At 38.9% G+C, this 20,161-nt stretch overlaps 1 protein-coding gene across 1 annotated transcript; it reads right to left on the reverse strand.

Annotated features, from left to right (window-relative positions):
- Window positions 1–994: 994 nt before the first annotated feature.
- On the reverse strand, window positions 995–6,648 carry LOC121908940 (neuromedin-U receptor 1-like). Its single transcript, XM_042429275.1, has 4 exons — window positions 6,537–6,648; window positions 4,526–5,250; window positions 3,752–3,985; window positions 995–3,442 (listed from the first exon to the last, which is right to left on the reverse strand). The coding sequence occupies exons 2-4, from the start codon at window positions 5,211–5,213 to the stop codon at window positions 3,147–3,149; spliced, it is 1,218 nt and encodes a 405-aa protein (XP_042285209.1). The 5' UTR covers window positions 5,214–5,250; window positions 6,537–6,648; the 3' UTR covers window positions 995–3,146.
- Between the last annotated feature and the right edge of the window lie 13,513 nt (window positions 6,649–20,161).

The following is a 20,161-nucleotide window of genomic DNA, read 5'->3' on the forward strand; positions in this document are numbered from 1 at the left end:
AAATAACTTGTATTGTTCAGGGCAGAACTTGGTGTTTACACAGGAGACATTTCTGTCCTGGAGCTGGATGCTCTATCGGACTCTGAACATAAAAAACAAGTTCAAAGACTCCTTACAGTATTTCTTTCAGAGTTAAACCAGGAATATTCACCAATATCTTCTTTTTTCTTAATTTTTTTCTTAAGAAAGGTCCTAAAAATATCAGATTCATGACATGTTCTTAAACCACAGAATTGTTTGTACATATGCTCTTATAATGATGAATCCCATTGTCCTCGTAATAAGTTGAAAGCATATGCCAAGTGATCCTAATTAGTGGAGGTAAACGCCACACCAATCCACATAAAAGGGCATGAGACCTCAGGGCTGTGTGCACACACGGAAACCACACACAGAAATTGAAAAGAAAAATTGAGAGAAGTCCCAAAGTCTAAAGAGGGTGGAGCACCGGACTCCAAATGTGAAAAAAAACTTCAATAGTTGTGAAGTGGAGGTTCTGCTGCAGAAAGTGAACATCAAACGAGCTGTCATATGCAGCAGCGTCAGAAGTGGATATAAAATAACAGAAAAATATGCATGAGATTACTTTTACTATTACTCATTCAGTAAACGCTGTATCCGGAGAAGGGCACACAGCTGATGAAGCAAAAAAAAAATTTTGATCTCAAATCTGAGGCCAAAAAAGATACTGCCAAAGACAGAAGAGAGATGCTGACCACTGGAGACTTATCTGAGCCGGACCAGCGTGTAGGAGCCGTTATTGGAGAGACATTGCTCTCGGGTGTGCTGTCAGTGATTATTTGTGTGATAAGTGTTCTCCTCTTCAACATGTGTGAAAGTGTTACCTAAGTGCTTAGTTTTAAAATTTAAACATTTGTTTTTGCAACATAGACCAAACATTGCATAACTGAAACCTCCTAAAAAAATAAAAACCCACTACAATGGTTTGATTTTTATCATTTATTTACATATGGATTCCTGATGAGGCAACAAATCTCTGAGGCTGAACCCAGCATCTCTCAGCCAGTACCTTCCTGCAACAGTACCTCCATGTGTGCACCCAGGTCCTGTTCAACTGTCCCATGTCTGATCTCAGATGTGATCCTGGACAACCAGGAGAGAAAGGCCCAAACACCTTCACAGATAGTCTCTACACTGACCACACACTCTGAGACACTTGAAGAAATTAATACAAATAATAATATAATAATACATATAAAGACATGCACTGAAACTTAATTTCTTAAGTGATGTGTTTCTTTCTTGAGATTAATTGTAAGCTATAAGTAATCACACTGCAAAATTAATTTTAGAAAAAAAAAGCAATTAATTGCTGTCGAACTTGGACAGCAAGTCTGTTGTCCCTGGAGTGAGTGAGGACACACATCCTCTTGTTGTTTATTTGTTTTAAAAGACCATAATGCTTTGTAAAATAATAAAAAATAATTATTACAAATATTTTCAATGATAAAAATATTATTGTAATTTAAATCCCACAATGTTATAGAGCTGTAGAATTGAAGAAAACGCAATAACCAATTATTTTGCACATGAACATGTCAACCCTCAAATGTGTGTAAGTGTGCTCTTGAGTGTGTGATTTGTTCTTAATTAAGAACAAATCCCAAATAAGAGAACATTGGTGAATGTCAGAATCTTCGTGAAAACTGCGTAAGTGGATTTTGAGAAGAACTTCCTTCTCCATGAACAGTTGGTGAATGAAGCTCAATAACTCTGCCGGCACATCTTACCAGCAGCACTGATGTTCAAAAGCACGTCATGGAATCATATGGCTGTTTCAAGGGTACACATTGAGAAAAACATACATGCTTTCATTAAATAGTCGAGAGCGCTGCCACAGATCCTGTGCATGAATACAAGAGTTGATAAATATTCACATGTCCTATATACAGGTGCTGCCTTTAAGAGAATCTGTCAATACATTTATAAGCTCCATTAAAAGCTTTTACGTACTTTCTAAAATTACGATGGATATTTTCTTCACTATGTTTAAAACAGTATGTTTGTACATTGTATGACTAATTACACAGTACACTTATCAAATATGCCACAGTATGTGGCAACTGGCTTATAAAATCATTTTACCCCAAGTATTTTCAGAATAGAATTTGAATACTTGTAAGGCACATGACTATTCAGCTTTGTCACAGCAGGCTATAAATACCACAAACAAACCATCCAGGTTTATTCCTCTCTTATACCTAATTGACTTTCATTTTCACCTCACATTCATTCCCAGTGTTCAGACAAAAAAAGCACTCTTGCTTACACACCAGAGTTAATATACATTCATTCTTTGCCGTGAAAGCATGTTAATGTCGGCACTGGGAGCTGTACAGCAGGAAATGGGAAAGGATGGAAATGACTCCTTTCACATTATACAGTATATACAATGAAAACATTCACCTAATACCCAAACAGAAATTATTTACTTTTGAGGAAGCGGATGGGTTACATTACATATTCATCAAAATGCGGTTGTATCATTTGTATGATAATTTCATTGTTCATCTAAACACTGTTGCTGTGTATTTCTGCAGCTTGGAGGACCTCCAAACACAGTAGGAGAGTCTAAATATACAGAAAATTTGCAGCATGCAAGAAATCTTTAGGGCAACATCTCGTCACCTTCATGTGTAGAGTGATATCTTTCTATGTGGGACTAAGACCTTCCCATTTTCAAGTCTCTAGGCTGCTTTTATATACAAAAGGGTGACTAAAATCTAAGGAAAAACCAACATAATTGCCTCAGTAAGCTGTTGAGGCACTGCAAGCCTCCCAAACCGCTTCACTGCTTCTTGGCAAAGATTCTCCAAGTCTCTTGAACACTGTTCTTCCAAAATATGTTCCCTTATTTTGCTCCTTTCCTTTCTAACATGTTGGTCCAAAATCTCCCACAGCTGTCTAATTGGGTTGCAATCTGGTGACTTCTTAAGCCATAGCAGGTAATTCACATCATTTTTATGCTGTAGTCATCAAACCATTCAATGAGCCCTTGTGCCCTGTATGGAAAATATCTGCAATCAAGTTTATTCTGATTTTTGCTTTAATTTGTCACTCATCTGTGTTAAATGTACTTCGACTTGCTTTGCCGCAGATTTGCTCAAAGAGGTTTAAGTTCATTTCTAACCACAGGTTGTTCTCTCGCTTAAGGCGCTACGTTGGCTCATCTGTATGCTAGAGCTTGGCTTCCAGGTGTTAGAGTAACAGACGTGACTGAACATTTCTCTGAACCTGGTGGACATGAGGTTGTAGAGGATGGGGTTGATGGCAGAGCTCAAGTAGAAGCAGACTCCGGAGACAATGTGGATATACCCAAAGATCTTGACGTGCTGTTCGAATGAATTGTCAATGTAGTTCCATATCAGGCGGTCCACGTGGAAGGGAGCCCAGCAAAAGCCAAACACAACCACCAGCACACCTGGATAGGGTAAGGTAGACAGATAGACAACAGGCAAATGTAACCACACATGCACACATCCATGATATTCCTAGAAATGCTGCAAATCATGTCTTCAATCACCAGCGTGTGACAGACGACAAGACAAAGCTGAGACAGATATGCATGTAAGTTAAAAATAGTAAAATGGAAAATAGGCTGAAAAATAACAAATGCATATGGCCCCAATGGATATTAATATTCATATCTGTACACACATACACACAGTCAATTCAAATTCTGTTTTCTGCTCCATGGTAATTTGGAGAAAACAATTAAAATGGCACCCACACAGCATTTTGGTAATTTGCACGTTGCGTTTGCACATCTTCTGCTTGTGGGACCTAGAGAGACCGTCGGATCCAAAGCTGCACCTGTTGTCCACCATGGTCAATACCTTCTCCCTGTGCAGCTGCATGCCAATAAGTAGGTAGAGAATGCTGATTATCAGCATGGGCAGGAAGAAGAAGGCCAGCGTGGAAATCAGGATGATCAGCTTGTACATCCAGGGGGGCTTGACCAAAGCTGAGGATTGAGATGGATTTGTATTTTATTAACAGTAAGAAGATTTGAGTCTGGGCATGATCCCAGGTACACCATGGATGTTATAGATTAAAGTTCAGATGAAACAGCATTTTGAGAGTATCTAGCTTTCGTATCGTGATGTATTTCCGAGTGAAACAGGATAGACGGGGGGACATAACGCTGGGAGGAATTTGATTTGAACATTGAAAAGTGGGCGTGTCATAATAAATCTTAGCTCTGTGCTGCTAAAACTTGAAGACTGATTGATGGGTGGATGTCATGATGTTATTGGTTGAAACTGATTGGTTCAAGCCTATATAAGGACATGTCATATTTTGTTTTACAGGAAGAAAACATGATTGGATTTTGATATAAGAATTGTATTTTTTTGGCATATATTGTTAAATAGGTGCACAATATGACCAGGGATGTGATCTAAAAGGGTTAAAAAGGCATTTTTCATTTCATCTCAACTTTAATATACCAATGCAAAGCCCTTTCTATCTGCAAGTGCAGCAATAATAACAGTTCTATACATACAACACATAGCAGATCGAGGGAACTGTCGTCCAAACTTTGGCGGCAGCACCGAAATCCCATGCAGACTTGTGTTGGGCACAGCACACACCATGGACAGCACCCACAGCATGATGATGACCCTCTTGACATGGGCACGTGTGGTCATGTGTTTGACTTTGAGGGGGTGCACCACCGCCAAGTAACGCTCCACACTGAGTGCTGTGACGTTGAGGATGGAGGCGAAGCACACAGTCTCAAACAGGAAGGTTTTGAAGTAGCAGCCAACCTCCCCGAGCAGGAAAGGGTAGTTCTGCCACATATCGTAGAGCTCTAATGGCATGCCAAACAGCAGAACTAGCAGGTCAGACACCGCCAGGCTTAGCAGGTAGTAGTTGGTGGGCGTCTGCATCACCCTGTAGCGCAAAATGACCGTGCAGGTCAGGGCATTGCCCAGGACGCCCACCATGAAGATGATGAGGTAGGTGACACAGACTGGAAGGAACACAGGGGACCTTGGAAGCCCCATTCGTAAGGCGAGGTACTCCTCCTCGCTCATGCACATTTCTTCTACATCCTGCACAGAACTGTTAGCCAATAACCAGGAGATATTCATCCCGCATATCACAGCAGCTTCAGGGCAGCCTGAGCCATTGAAAACTGTGTCCTCAGTTGTGAAAAGAGCTGCATAGGAGCAATTCAGTCCTAGCATCTTGGTGATTGGCAGGAAGGTTGGATGGATTTTAAACCTAATGGGAAGAATAAAGAGACTGTGGATTTTAAAGGGGCACTTCATTGATTTTTACAAATGCAGTTCAGTTTACTCATCATGAGGAGTGCTGCTCAGCCTGTGAAAACAATTGTTTAACGTGTGGCTGTTGTGGCTCTGGAGGGAGCTCTCTGAAAAAATTACCCTGATGACATCATCTGGGTTGTTTTTTCATATTCAGCTTACACTCACTGACAGTCTATAACAGAAAACCTACATTAAAAACTGGAGATGTGGAGTTTGAAAGATGTGGTTGTCCCTGCCCCCCAATGTGGTCACCAGGCAATGATGGGCTAACAAAAGACATTAGCCAGTGGCATCATGGGAATTGTAGGATCCAGTGGATTTAGAGCTTGACCCATAGTAAAGACTAAAAGAGAGGAGATTTAAATCCTCATCCTGTGAGTCCCCCAAACCTTTTGGAAGTGGAATACTAAATCAGCCTGGAATACTCCTTTAAGCAGAGAAAGGCACAGATGCATTACACTGTTACCTTGTTGCCCACAAAATTCCTATTTGTCTTATGAAAGTGGAGAATCAGAATGAAAATGAGACTCAGAATGAGAGCCAGTAATAGGGCAGAATGTTTTTTTGTTGCTTGCGGCTACTTATGTTTCCTCAAACACTACATTTGAGGGCTGTTGGACTTGAACAATGATTTCTTGCTACTGACTCTATTAATTGCAATAGTATTCAGATATATAACAATATATTTGGACCCCTACACTTTACATTCTACCAAAAAAGAATCCCCCCCAAAGGCATGTAATACTTAAACAGTGATATACTAATTTCAGTTCACCATTTCATATACAGTATTCACAACGCAGACTCCTGTTACCAGGCAGTTGTAAATTACTGTAGCCCTCACCTACAGAAACTAGCAGTGAAACTATGTTCATTATGTTTATATGTGGAAGCAGCATGCAGACAAAAAGCTGTCTAATCCATTTGATTAATGAATGGTAGATGATGAATCACCACAGCAGCAATAAAATCCTTTCAAATGAGTGTTCTCTTCGGCTTAGACATGTAACTTTCTATATTTTTTGACTATGTTTGGTATACTTGCTTGTCTTCACACTCAGAAAAATGACTTCAAGATTAACAAAGCGGTCAAAGTGTTTGTGGATTAGAAATTTGTGTCCAGCTCAACACAGATTCCAGAAAGAATTTTGTTTAGATTCCCACACTGGATTTGTTTACCTATTTAACATGCAAGTATAATTATTAAGACAAGTTCATGTTAATAACATAAAAAATCACCTGTAATTTGTGGAGTCCTCCAGGTATTTATCCTCTTCTTTTTGACAAGATGAACAACATTTGAAGAAATGTAAGAAGATGTGTGATCATCATATTCCTCTTTATTCTGGCACTTTATCTTGCTGCTTTAGTGCTCCACTGTGTCACAGCTGCCTCGACTTTCCGTATTTGAGTGCTTGTGTTTACCCCACCTCTCTCTCTCTCTCTTTCTCTCGCTCTCTCTCTCTTCATCACCAGATCATCTTGTTTGCAGGCCTCACCATTAGCTGCCTTCTTCATCTTTCTCGACTCCCATTCAATCAACTTCCTCTCACCGTTTTTTCTCTCTCGCTCTCATTCAGATGAACACACTCTTTTATTATCTTTATATGTGGACCCATAGAGATTCTATACCTTGTCATCCTCCATTCTATTACTTTTCCCATTGAAAGACCACGTATTGCGCCAGTGTGAAAATTAAGGTTGAGATTGCTTTGACCCTGCAACCCTGCGGCCTGAATGTGTATGTGGAGTGTGGGAGTATAGAAAAAAAAAAATACAGATTACACAGTACTCTGCAGTATACAGAGTAGTATATATATATATATATATATGCACACACACACACACACATACACATACACCCATACATACATACATATTACAGGTGTGCCTGAATACAAATACGCTATTCACCAAAGCACAAATAGTGGGTTTTTTACGAATATTTGTTTCATACAAATATTTTAAAAATTATTAGTTTTCAGGAAGAAAAAATAAAACATGTTAAATACCAGCGCACAGGTCAGTTGTCACTATGTCAGTCTCTCTCCTCTGTTCCACTGTTACGTCTATCAGCAGGTCTCAACGAGAGGAGTCACATCCACCAGCTATATGATGCACATTTCCTAATTTGGACATCACTCCCGGAATCGGGGGTGTTCCCCAGAGATCACCAAGGGAACACTTCATGAATGCTTAATGTAACACTTTAATTTTCTAAAATTAAAAGCATAATAAAAACAAAAACAGGATTTTTAAACCTCTTTCCACTTTTATTCGAATACAAATACAAATGCAAATAATTTTTGCTGCCTCAACAAATAAGATACAAATAAAAATACTGGGCCCTCTGCACATCCCTAATACATACGTGTGTGTAGGTATGTATATATATGTGTATGTATATGTATATATGTATGTGTGTGTGTACACACACATACATATATACATATACATACATACATACACCTATCCTATTTTTTCAAGTTGCTCAGAGAATAGGCAGCAAATGGTGACAATAACTGCAATACAACAAATAAAACAAACAAACAAACAAACAAACAAACAGATGCGTGTCACTTATTTGTTGAAATTTTGCATCACATATAAAATAAAGGTTTAATTTGAACACGGTGTAGTATAGATCACAGCTTAAAAGCTTTAGATTTGTCATGCATCACATTTTTTTTCCATTTTTGTTCTGTTGTTTTTGTAACTAGTGCAATGTGACATGACCAGTTGGTTGGTCCACCACCATGGTCCAAATGCACTGTACTGCTACACTGGACATACTGAGCCTTTTGGAGCACTGCCAAACTGTCAAAAATAATTAATAACATAACACATATGCACAATGTCTCCATAACCCAATACACATTTTCAGTTGCAGCTGCTAGCGCCAGAATAAAGCACCAGAGTCAGACTGTTTCTTAATACTTTTACAGTAAATCAGTTTTAAGTACACTATGCTGCTTAATCATCACAACTTGTCACTGATCCTTGATTTAATGTGACCAAGCAAGGATGTGTTCCGATGAAAACACTACATTGAACTCTACATAAGTATCTGTTTTGATTTTGGCCATCTGCTAATGGAATTCCTTGAAATCCTTGATAGAACAAAATACTTCTTTTTTGACTTGCAAGTCACATCTCAAAGACCTGAGACTTGACGCAGACTTGGACCAAAAGACTTAAAAACAGTTCTGGTGCACAGATATATGGTAACACATATTAACATGCTAAACCAAGATGGTGAACATAATAAACATTATACCTGCTAAACATGCTAACCATGTTTGCATTGTCATCATGAGCATATTGCCTTACTAGCACAGATTAGCAAGTACATGCTAACCACAAATTAGCAAGTACATGAAAAATATGCAGGAAGGGATATATTTAATATTTGTATGCTACATTTCAGTCAAATACCAACCACTGAGATGGACCTCAAGCAATGAGCAGTGCTGCTACTGAATTAATAGGTTTTTATTAGGTTTTTCTTGTAGCAAATTGGTATGTGTCAAACTATAGGTATGGTTACAGTTTTGCATTATTTTCATTTTTTAAACAAAATTAAGTAGGCTATCTAATCTAAGCAGCACTGTGATCAGCATATTTGCATTACATCTTATTTCATTCCATCTGCAGTCACTTCTTGTTGGCAGAGATTGAAAATCCAGGTAAAAATATCTCAGTGTGACTATACAGTACTTTGTCTTTCTGCATTAAACATACAACATGTGAGTCATCAGGTGTCTTACTATGTTTGCAAAGTAAAATACTTTCATCCATGAGGCTCAGAGGAGTAATTTCCCTACTGCAAAACTAAAAGAATGATGAAGAAGAAGAGCAAAGTGGGGGGATATTCCTGCATGTGTCCAAGGCAGAGTTGAGGAAACATCTGACATGCTGAGTATTGTTTGGCTAATAGATCAGCCCAATGAGACACATCCTACGCAGTGCATTTACAGGCAAGCAAGGACAGGAACAGGGAGTTCTGTGTGTAATAAATCATCAACAGAACTCCTGTCAGAGGGCACAAACTTCACAGTTGCACAGAATCATATGACTTGAAGCCTCCCATCCATGCTCTCCATTTCTCTGCCTCCCTGTGTGGTGGTGCCTAATTCAATCACATCTTTTAATCCCAATGCAGTTGCTCCAATACTTCCCCAGCAGGAAACTGACATGTTCTGATTGGTGCCTCCATTTAGCCAAACATTAATTAGGCTTCTGTGTCAGACTGACTAAGACAAAAAGTTTTGATTGTGACGAGACTCCCTCAACATCCTCCCTGGTCAACGCTGGCTTTTTCTTAATTTGGCTTCACAGTGATTTGTCATTTCAATGTGTGACGAGTGCAGCTTCTCCTAAAAGATGAGTAAAAAATCCCAAATTCCCAAACTGTGACAACATAACCAAATGTCACACTGTGAACTGTACAAACGTACACGCAGTATGTTATGATCCAAAACGACGCAATGACTTTACTTAAATTAAAAAGAAAACTTAGATAGTTTTGGTTTTATTTGTCTTTCAACTTATCTTTCCAGCAACTATGTCCCTGTTTCTCTGGATACTCCACAAATCTCCTTGTTAAGAGTTTTCATTGGAACTACTTTCTGTTGATGATGTAATCAGCTTAGTACCCCAAACAAAATTCCACTCGCCACAATTGTTTTGGTGTCAGAGACAGTTTTATCAGATCCTGGCCAAAGAAAACCAAAGCTATCCACATGGATAAAAACCACTAACCCCCTAAAAGGTAATAACATAAATCTGAGGGGTTGCAAGATGGTTAAGAAGATAGGAAAGAAGAAGAAACAAACAATCTCCTTGTTTTCTTACTATCAAAACTTGCTTCTGCAGTGAATCAGGGACTACACGCCCTTCACACCAAACTCTACACATTGTTAACTGTAACTGTAATTGAAAATACAATATCATGTATATTAACCATGTAAATCAAGGAACAGCAGACAGATTAACACACGAGAATGAAAGATCCACTCACTCATCACCTGTACTGTCTTAGCCTGCTGCCACTGTCACAGACAGCACAAACATGTCTTGCCAGGGAGACAATTTTCCTTCTCATATGAAATTCTGTCACATACTGCTCCTTCTCCTCTGTGATAAGGAAAAACTTTTCAGTATGGCTGAAGAATAGCAAACAAGGTGGAAGGAACAGATTTGAGATTCTAGGATTGTTTTTTGGACCTGTGGCATACAACAGCAGCGTGATGTAAGAAAAAGTGTCCCAAATAATAATGTCGCCCTGGTTTTTTTAAAAATATATTATCCTGAAGGCAAACCATCCTGAAGGCGGCTCACAGTGTGACATTACCTCCATGCCGGCATCGTTTTGTTTGCAGCATCCCAGAAGAATGGATATCAAGAGGATTTATGTCAGGAGAATTTATTTTAATTGCAGACAGCTCCTCTTGGGCTCCACCTGTACCCATGGAGGCTGCATGAAGGCATGGAAATAAAACCCAGCCTGGACTCAGTGTGGTTTATATGTTTGTTATCATTTTGTTAATGGGAACGACGTGCTCACTCATCGCCGACTTGCAGATTTAATTTACTGTAAGTGGAGGAGTCTTTGAAATGTGAACTCTGTCCAAAATGAACGTTGTGATAGGTCAATTGCTGTAAACAGCTCTTGAAGGCTTCCCATCGCTCTTCTTGTGCATATTCAATGGGTGCACACTTGTGCTAATCCATTAATCTACTGTATAGTATTTTCATGGTTTCCTGGTGAGTGATTTTTATTATAGGAGTAAGTAATTGTGTGCCATTTCACAGTGAGAGCTTAATTACATATTAAACCTCTTTTTTTTAAAAAGAAAAATCAACACATGTGCTAAAACTGCTACCTTGGGAACACATGTAAACTCACTGGGTCCATTCTATTGTAAAAAGAAAGGAGAGAGAAAATTTTAAAATTTGAGTTACTGACAGCCTTTAATGAAGGGTCCTTGTTTATACACTGACAGCATGGCAGAAGGGTATTTATACGCTGGCATTTTTACAGCAGTGAATACATCTACTTCTACACAAATCACATTTAAGAGCACTCTCTCGATGTTTCTAATTGCATCTTTAACGTACTAACATACACTTTGCATGCACTACTGTTTAATGAGTCAGTCTATTATAAAGGTCAGTCTCAGTTTTTACATCCTCCCTGTGAGTCAGTCCAAGCAGCACACCTCCATCACAGTGTCCGTTATGAATGGAGACACAGTTGGGGAGGCTGTTGGAGTGTGTCCGGTGTCACACTGTGTCTAGTGGCTCCTCAGAGGTGCAGCTGCTGGGTGCATGGTGGAGATATATCCCCTGATGAACACATAGATGGTAAAATGGCTTTCTGACTCCAACTGGTGTTTCAGGGTTGCATTTACAGACTTGTTTCACGTTGATTTTAGATTGTTTGTATGTATGTGTAAATGAACATGAATATAGTATTAGTGAGATTATTAAACATTTGAATAAATTATCCAGCAAAACATTCTCTGGTTTCAGCTCCTCCAATGTCAGGATGTGTGACAGTTTGTAAACAAAATATTTTAGGGATTTGGAGTGTTTGTTGTGCAAAAGATGCAACATGGACCTTAGGCTTTGGGAAATTTTGAAAAACCCTTTTTGTTTTTGTCATTTTCCACTATTCTCTGGTGTTTTGTCAAATAAATAGTTGCAGCAACATTGTGCATTAAGAAAATATTGTAAACATAGCACAAAAAAGGATAAAGTGAACCACTAGCTGAGAGCAGACAACCAGCATGACAACAGTGTCTATGTAAATATTGTGGCAGCAATATATTTTGTCTGCTGTTTGGTTCTGCGTGGGCACAGCTGTATAGGTACATACTGTTTATTTTCTTACTTCCTTCCTTTCTTCTTGGGTTTTTTCTGAAGTGACATTGACATTCTGAGGGGACATTGGAAAACGTTTGTTGTATTTCATGATTTTCTTGTTTAGTGGCTGGATTTTCATTGCAAGGGGGCTTGAAGCAGTGGGCTTTCTTTTTTCTTCTCTCTCTTTTTTTTTTTTTTTTTTTTACCAACATTAACATAATACACGTGCAACAAACATGATTCATGATTCTGACTGACTTTAAGAGGTACTCCAGAAATTAGGAGGACTCACAAGAGACATTTTTAAAATAACGGTCAAAATCAAAGCAGCAGAGTTAAATAATTTCACAAATGACAAACACTCAATTTGATCATTTTCGGTGAATGTTACCCAACAATCATAACAATGTGTGTTTCCTTCACAGGCCTTTAATCAGTGCCAGCTTAGAGGTAGCTATAGCATCTGCAATACACCACAAATAGCGTTATGCATATGAATGCAGAATTATTTCACCACAGCAGTTTGTTCAATTATTTCATATTACTTATACAAATAGACATGTATGTAACAATTGACATAAATGTGGCAAATGTGCTACTGAACAAAATACAAGAGGACCTTCAATATCCAGGGTCTTGCATGAGTCAGTGTTTTTTTTAGATTCAAGCCTTCAGTCAGTCCATTTTCTTAAATGCACACATGTTCACACACTGCGGCCATGTGTCAACCTGATGATAGTGATGAAAAGACAAAAAACTTTAAGATCCTTTTATAAAAGAGAATTTTAATACAAGTGGTTTATTTTTTACTGGTAATGGGGAACTTTATTGTTTAACTTCTTTTGAAGAACCACTTACCGTTGGTTATTATAAAATGTCAATAACCCTTGTACTTATATAAGCCCCAATTTGAACGCCTATCACTGCTTATGCCATTCAAGCTGAAAACTGCACCACTGCCTTGGTTCCTGACTACAACAATAACAAAGAAAAACATGCACACAAGGATTCAACTCAACAGCTAGAATATGTATATTAGAGTTTAAATTATATATTTATGTCATGCTGATAGACTGCTAGTCTGAAAGTGCAAAACGCTGCTGGAGTTGAATAAATTCATGATGGGTCTTACGAGTTGGTTCATTAAGCAGAAAGATTTGAATGAAGACTGAACGCCAACAGGTGTCTTCACAAACAGAAAACATTGCATGACAGTGAACAGGCAGATTTCAGGGTGACCTGACATAACCTCAGAATCATGCAGGGTATGTATGCTAGATAATTTACTCAGTGCGGCATACTGCTGGTGCAATTCAGCTATCTGTCTGCTTCAACAGCTCAAAACTGTGTAATCCATAATTATGTTTATCCCCCCTTTTGCAGAGGATGTAAGACTTTCTGTCATCGCTACTGACTTGAATAGAAAGGGCAGCAGTGATACTGCCATACTATTGCTTCTCCAAACTTGGGTATGAGCTTTTTTTAGAATCAGCCACAGTTTACAAAAGAGTATGTTGCCTGGGTGCCAGATATTCACTCACTTCAAACACTCTCATGATTGGTTCTTAAGGAAATTCTTCAGAAAGGCCTGCCAGGGATCATTCACAAAATCAGGCGACGGTATAGTGTGACTTGATGGTGTGCTTCTGCTTTTACAGATGCTTTCAGTTGTGTTAACATTGCGTGACAGTATTGAATACACTGTGATAAACAACATGCAAGCAGCTTCATAAATGATCTCCCTGTGGGAAATAATAGAGCGATGAAGACCCTGTTCCAGTGAGGATATCCGGGTGAAAGGGGCAACAGGGAAGCACAAGTTTCTCACAAGCTCTCTCACATTCACAATGTGAGCATGAAGGCCTTTAAATAGACTACCAAATCAATGCCAGGAGATATGATGGGTGTGTTAGACTTACTGTCACCTGGAGCATAATTGCACGACTCAGAGCGCCCTGCTGGTCCCTGTTTTGTTTATATGCCTTTGTTTCACTGCCACATGGGGAGGATTCAGTTGTTACCCTTAAAATGAGCTTTTGATTCTTCCTCCAACATTACAGAGCAGGGTTCAGTAGCCCCTTTGTACTATAGCCTTTACAATAACATGACAGCTTTGTTTACAGGCCCACTTCTCATGGGACGAGCACTGAAGGCAAGCCTGCAAGCCTGTGACTTCACACAAAAAGAAACAAAGTCCTCTTGGTCTTTTCATTGTGAGGCTGAACATAAAAAGACACCATATTCGCATCACATGTAATTTTTAAAAAAAATCTGTATTTACTTTGCCCTTCAGTCTCCATCAATTAATGAAGCTGTGTCACAATTTCATAAATGATGCTGAAACTATTTGTTATCTTATATAACACTTTTTAAACAAGGAGCTTTCCAGTACAGAAGACAATCACACATATATGAAACAACAGTATAAAATGACCATAACATCCATAAGGTAACATAAATAAAAGTCTACAACCATGCTAGCAGCTCTGTGAGGCTGTATATAGATGCAGCCAAATTTAATTTTTACTTATTATGTATTTTGTGTTTCTTTAGTTTTCATTATTATGTTGTTGGTTTTTTTTTATCAATGATGCATGATGTTTGTATAAACAATAAAGCACCTTGCATGCAAAATGTAATCTGCAACATAACATAATCAACACTACACTCAAAAATCACACAGATTTATTATGTACTGATACTGACTTCACCCTCTGTTCATTCAAATCCAGCTTAGAATGAGTTTGTATTATGGAGTTTAGTTATTGCACTTAACTTGTGTGACAGTAGGAGGCGCTCATGGTCCATGAGTGAACAATCATCCGCTGAAGGCATGAGGCATATGCAGACCTACTGAAGCATACAGCAGGTTGCATCATGATGTAATATTCCCTGTGTCCTCATGCCAGATAAAATTACCGAGTCCCAACCCAAATTTCAGTTTGCGTAACAAGACTTCTCCCTCCCCTCGTTCTGTGTCACCACCCGTCGCAGGTATGAAAGGAAGTGGGAGGCTCAGAGGGGGCAGACAGTCAGAAGTGCTCATCATCATCACCACTAGCTTTATATCTGGCTGTGGAGTCATTGCTGCCACGTGTAAGTTATTGCAACCCACGTTTCTCCCAGGGGGTCTCGCCTGGCTAATCCACTCAAACATGAAATAAACCGTTCTCAAGGCGTTTGACTCATACACACATGGGGCACACGGCATCACCCTGACCTCATTATGAAAAGGTTTCAGACAGCCTTCGACCCACAGATCAACTCCTCTGCTTCTTCCTCCAAGATGAGGATCATGAGGTCAGGTGGGTCTCCAGGGGGAAAGTGATGTTTGATACACAGCTCCTGCTGTTGATGGAGGGACTAAAAGTCTTGCTCTATGGGGGCAAACACAATACGAGTTTATGGAAGATAAAACATATGGAGCCCCAACTGTTCAATATCAAATCAATAAACAAGACTTCATGAAATAAATCATCATATGAATATATGAATAGAGTCAGAAATAGATATAGTTTACTGGGAGTTCATTTTTATACCGCCACATATATATTAATTTCAGAATGTCCTTTACAAATGTTTCAGGTTTTTTTCTCATAGCGGCCGATCAGCCTCTTTTAGCAAGCTCAACACATCCTACCAAATTTAGCCAGTTGGGCAGAGCTACAACAAAGTAATTCTAGTGGGACCAGCTAATTTAGAGTTACCTCGGCAGCGTTTTGATTCTAAAAATGTTCCTCAGAGAAAGACACAATTTTGTGAAGAGCATAAACACACAGAGTCTTTCTCTTTGGTTGTTTTAGCCAACAGGAGCTAGCTGGTTGTCTAGCTGAGGACATGTGATTTGCTGAAAGGTGGCAACACCGCTGTCATGAAAAGTCACAATATGAAATGAAAGTGTCATTAGGAAAAAATGATATGTTTGAAAAATGGCATTTTGAAATAAGAAATTCTGTAAAGAAACAACAACTCCAATAAAACTGAAATTATTGCTGAAAAAAAATCATTGTAATGTGCTGAGTATGTTATTTTACAACTTGTTGTGTAGTTGTTTCATATAGTTTCTATTTATTCATATGAATGTTTATTTCATAATGTTATATGTATTTAAATTATATTGAACACTTTGGGACTCCATAAAAACAAACCATATCTGATTTGTATTCATGGGAAAGAATAACAGAGCATCATAAAGCATTATGTGACATGTTCAGTTTATTTTTTATGTTCCCGCAAAGAAGCTTTGAAAATACACTATCAGCTGTATTAAAGAAAACATAAGTACATGATATTTGACCACTATGTGCCCTGTGCTGACCAATAAAAATTACAGGAATCATCATAAGAACTTATGATACATTACATTGTGTGGCATTTTGGGATTGACCTGCTTGTCATGTGTCCACGGCTCTAACAGTCAAGGAGACATAACCTCTTGTATCGGCTGAGTTTAGCCTCAGGGAACACACGAGCCGGCTCTGCAGCAATCTGCTCAGCCTGCATGATCATTTTTGTGCTTGAGTAGAAACTGAAGTGGAGGATGCTGCCTTACTCAAATCATTTTGCAGTCTGTGCAGGGTGAGGAAATACTCTGTTAAAGTGTGGAAACCATCTGACACCAATTACTCCACCTGTGGTGGGAGTGGAGAAGCTGTCGGATAGTGTGGCAGACACAGCTTAACTGGACACTTTGTCAGGGAAAATCATCTGTGATAAAGGGGTCAAACACCTTCGGGTTTCTTGGATACTGATCATTAGCAAGTGTTAATAATAGATGTAGAAAAAGCTGTGGATGTCACGTTCCTCAGCATGAGAGACTCAGATATGCAACATGACCAGAAAATGAATTACATGACGGGCCTGCTCTCGTGAACATATATGCATTTAGTTGTGTACAGTGTGAGTAAACAGAGTGAACTGACGCACATGTAATGACCACTGGGCTACTTCACTTTGACCTGTTGTGGCAGCAAGTAGTGAAACTATTTCTCCATTTGAAAGTATGTGGGAGCCAATCATCCAATAACAACCAGCGTTGAGCTCATAGTTAAAACCAAAAATATGTTTACAAGATAGAACCAGCAGCAGAAACAGTAGACATGCTGTCTTTCACTCCCAGTCATCTCTTATCTAATTTGTCTCATTCCTGTTTGATCGTGTCCCTGCTCCATCTCAGCTGATGGAAAACAATTGTCTGTATTCATTTTCTGCCTCCGCTATTCCCTTCTCCTCTCCTGTGTCTTCCTGTGGGAGCCCAGTTGGCTGCGCTCTGGACTGGTGAGGGACATGAACATAGAGAATTAGCAAACACGCTAAAGCCAGTAATTGTTAAATTGCAGCAAATGGACCCCATGTGAACCAGCCAAATAAACTCAGAAATAAACAAACCTATACCCAGTTTATCTAAATTCCAATACTATGCTCAGTAATGGAAAAACACTGTAGAAATGCCATTTCAAATAGACCCCGATGTAATCCCCAGCCCACTGGGGTCCATTTAATCAATGCTGCAGACATGAGCATAGAGGAGGAACAGTCTGCAAATGGAAGTGGAGTTCTGAGTCAGCTCACAGGAGATTAAAAAGTAGAGGTGGATGAATAATGGAGGAGGAGAATGGTGGGAAAATTGCCGAATGTGGCGAATCATCAATAACACCTCCTGTGAATAATTCTGAAGGAAAAAGACTTCTGCTGAAAAACATTTTAGTGCCCACTAAAATGGAATTGTTCTTAATTAGTTTTTGCTGTGTGTTGCCTCACTCTCTGGATGAGCACTCATTATTTCACAAGCAGGCTCCGCTCATTTTCAGCTTAGATTACCTGCAATCCTGAAATCTCCCGCTGAAATCCCCCATTATTCAAGTTCCTATGAAATAACTGACAGCTTTCCTCTGATTAGCTGTGAAGTTTGGGGGAGTCAGAGGAAGTGCAGCCGGTATGTGGTGGAGCTCTCTGCATACCCCAACCCGGAGCTGTGGCTGACACTCGCAGCATCACAAGAAGTGTCGATTCTGGAGCAGTTTTCGGTGAGACAAACATGTCGAGCTCACCCAAAACCAACACGGATACATATTCAGTCAATCAGCTTTGCACGGAACAACACACTGACAGCAGTTTGTGAACAGCCCAGCATCGCCCGTGCCCTTAAGCACCAGCTAACAGCCAGCTACCTGTCTGAACATAATCATGAATCATTACTTTTCCAATCAATGGAGCAAAACGCCACTCCTGCACCACTTCATGTCTCATTTTAGCAGCACTTGTGAGGACTCCGAGCTCTTTATTTTGGCCTTGTTAGCAAACAAGGAGCTCAGACAGACAATGACAAACATTCAAATAGATGCAGGATTATGTGAGAGAATCTTTTCCTGATTGTTTCTCCCTCATTATCTGTCACTGTTGTTCCCCATTAACTTTGTCCCCCAGTGTTTTGTTGACAGATCATTTTCTGGTTTTCTCACATCAGCAGCCCCGAAGAAAACAGATCATCTGAAAGTTTTTTGTCGTGAAAAGAGAGAATTGAAAGTGTTTTATAGCCTGGCTTTTTAGCAGCTTTGCCACAGTTGTGCTTATATTTTTATTGTGACATAGAGGATTAAGCAGATTAAATATTTGCTGTATTTAAACCTGAAATACCTGTATTTTAATATGTTGATATAGTGTTAGCAAACAGGTGCTTATTTCCACCTCCAGCAGATACGGAGAGACATTAGCATTCATTTGAAGTCACATCTGGTGACCTGCTGAATGTAAGTCTGATATTCACTCTCCTTCTAGTTTTATTTGTAGCCCACCAACTCCTGAGGGATATATCTGTCTCTTCAGCTGCTAAAGCTCCACTCTGTTCACCAGGTAGCTAGTTATTATTTTGTCTGTCTGCCTTTTGGTTGTGCAGGTAGCATACTTTGAGTTTTAAGAGCTTTCACTGAAAACAGCTGCTGGTGCAAGCCAGAAATCCAAAACTAAGAGATGAAAACAGTAAAAAAAAAAAAAAAAAAAAAAAAGCTCAGAGAGTTTAGCCGCAGTTTTGTATTATTGCCAATACAGATTTACTGAGCCAGGCATCCAATTTTCTGAAAAATAAATACCTGGCAATGATTGGGGGGAAAACATCAGTATATACCAGTATAACTGATAATAAAGTTTAATTTTGGTTCCCATTATAAAAATCGAACATTTCCAGCTAACATCTTTGTTTCTATTATGAAAAATCAGTATTTTTGTGCAGCAGGCAGAATATTCATTCATCCAGATTGTTAGTGTTTTTCAAAGATTACAAGGTGTTTATTTTTGGCAAATCAGATGCTTGTAGCTCTGTGACTCGAAAGTAATGCTAATGCATGAAAGACGCACATTAGGGCTACGTATATCTGCAAAGTCAGGTGATTATTCTCTTTGAGTCCATCACTAAGAAAGAAACCATTCACATAGCTGTTTATAGCTGTTTATAGTTGCAGGTCATGTTTTACTGGCTTGCTGCAAGCGTATCTAAACTTTTATGTTCAACCGAAGTTCAAAGTTTGGCAGAAAACAACAGAAAACAATCTCAGCATTTAGTAACCCTTCAACAATTTCATTACAACTGTGCAAACTCCATCTGCTGATGAAAATCAGGGGATATGATCAAAAGCTCCAGACCTTGTGCTGAATTTTTTATGTTCAAGGTTAATTTAAATTTTTTTGGTGGAACAGATTGCAGTTTAACATTACAAATAACCAGAAGTTATTGATATTCTTTGTTGGATTTAAACAGATTTTATTTGAAAGATTCCACTTGTCAATGACTAGTTCACATAGCCATGTGCTCCCTGCTGTATATTATTGTAAATTATGCCTGTAGGAAGAACATCATGAATAAATGAATAAGTATGAATAAAGATTGTTTTTGTGTGTTTGATTTTTTAAAATTCACACGATAGATGTTTTGCAGAAGACAGAAACATATAACATACATAGAGCATAAGCCTAAAACATCACTAAGGAAAATGGCTGCATGT

The sequence above is a fragment of the Thunnus maccoyii genome, chromosome 12 (genome assembly GCF_910596095.1).
Source record: "Thunnus maccoyii chromosome 12, fThuMac1.1, whole genome shotgun sequence".
NCBI lineage: Eukaryota > Metazoa > Chordata > Actinopteri > Scombriformes > Scombridae > Thunnus > Thunnus maccoyii.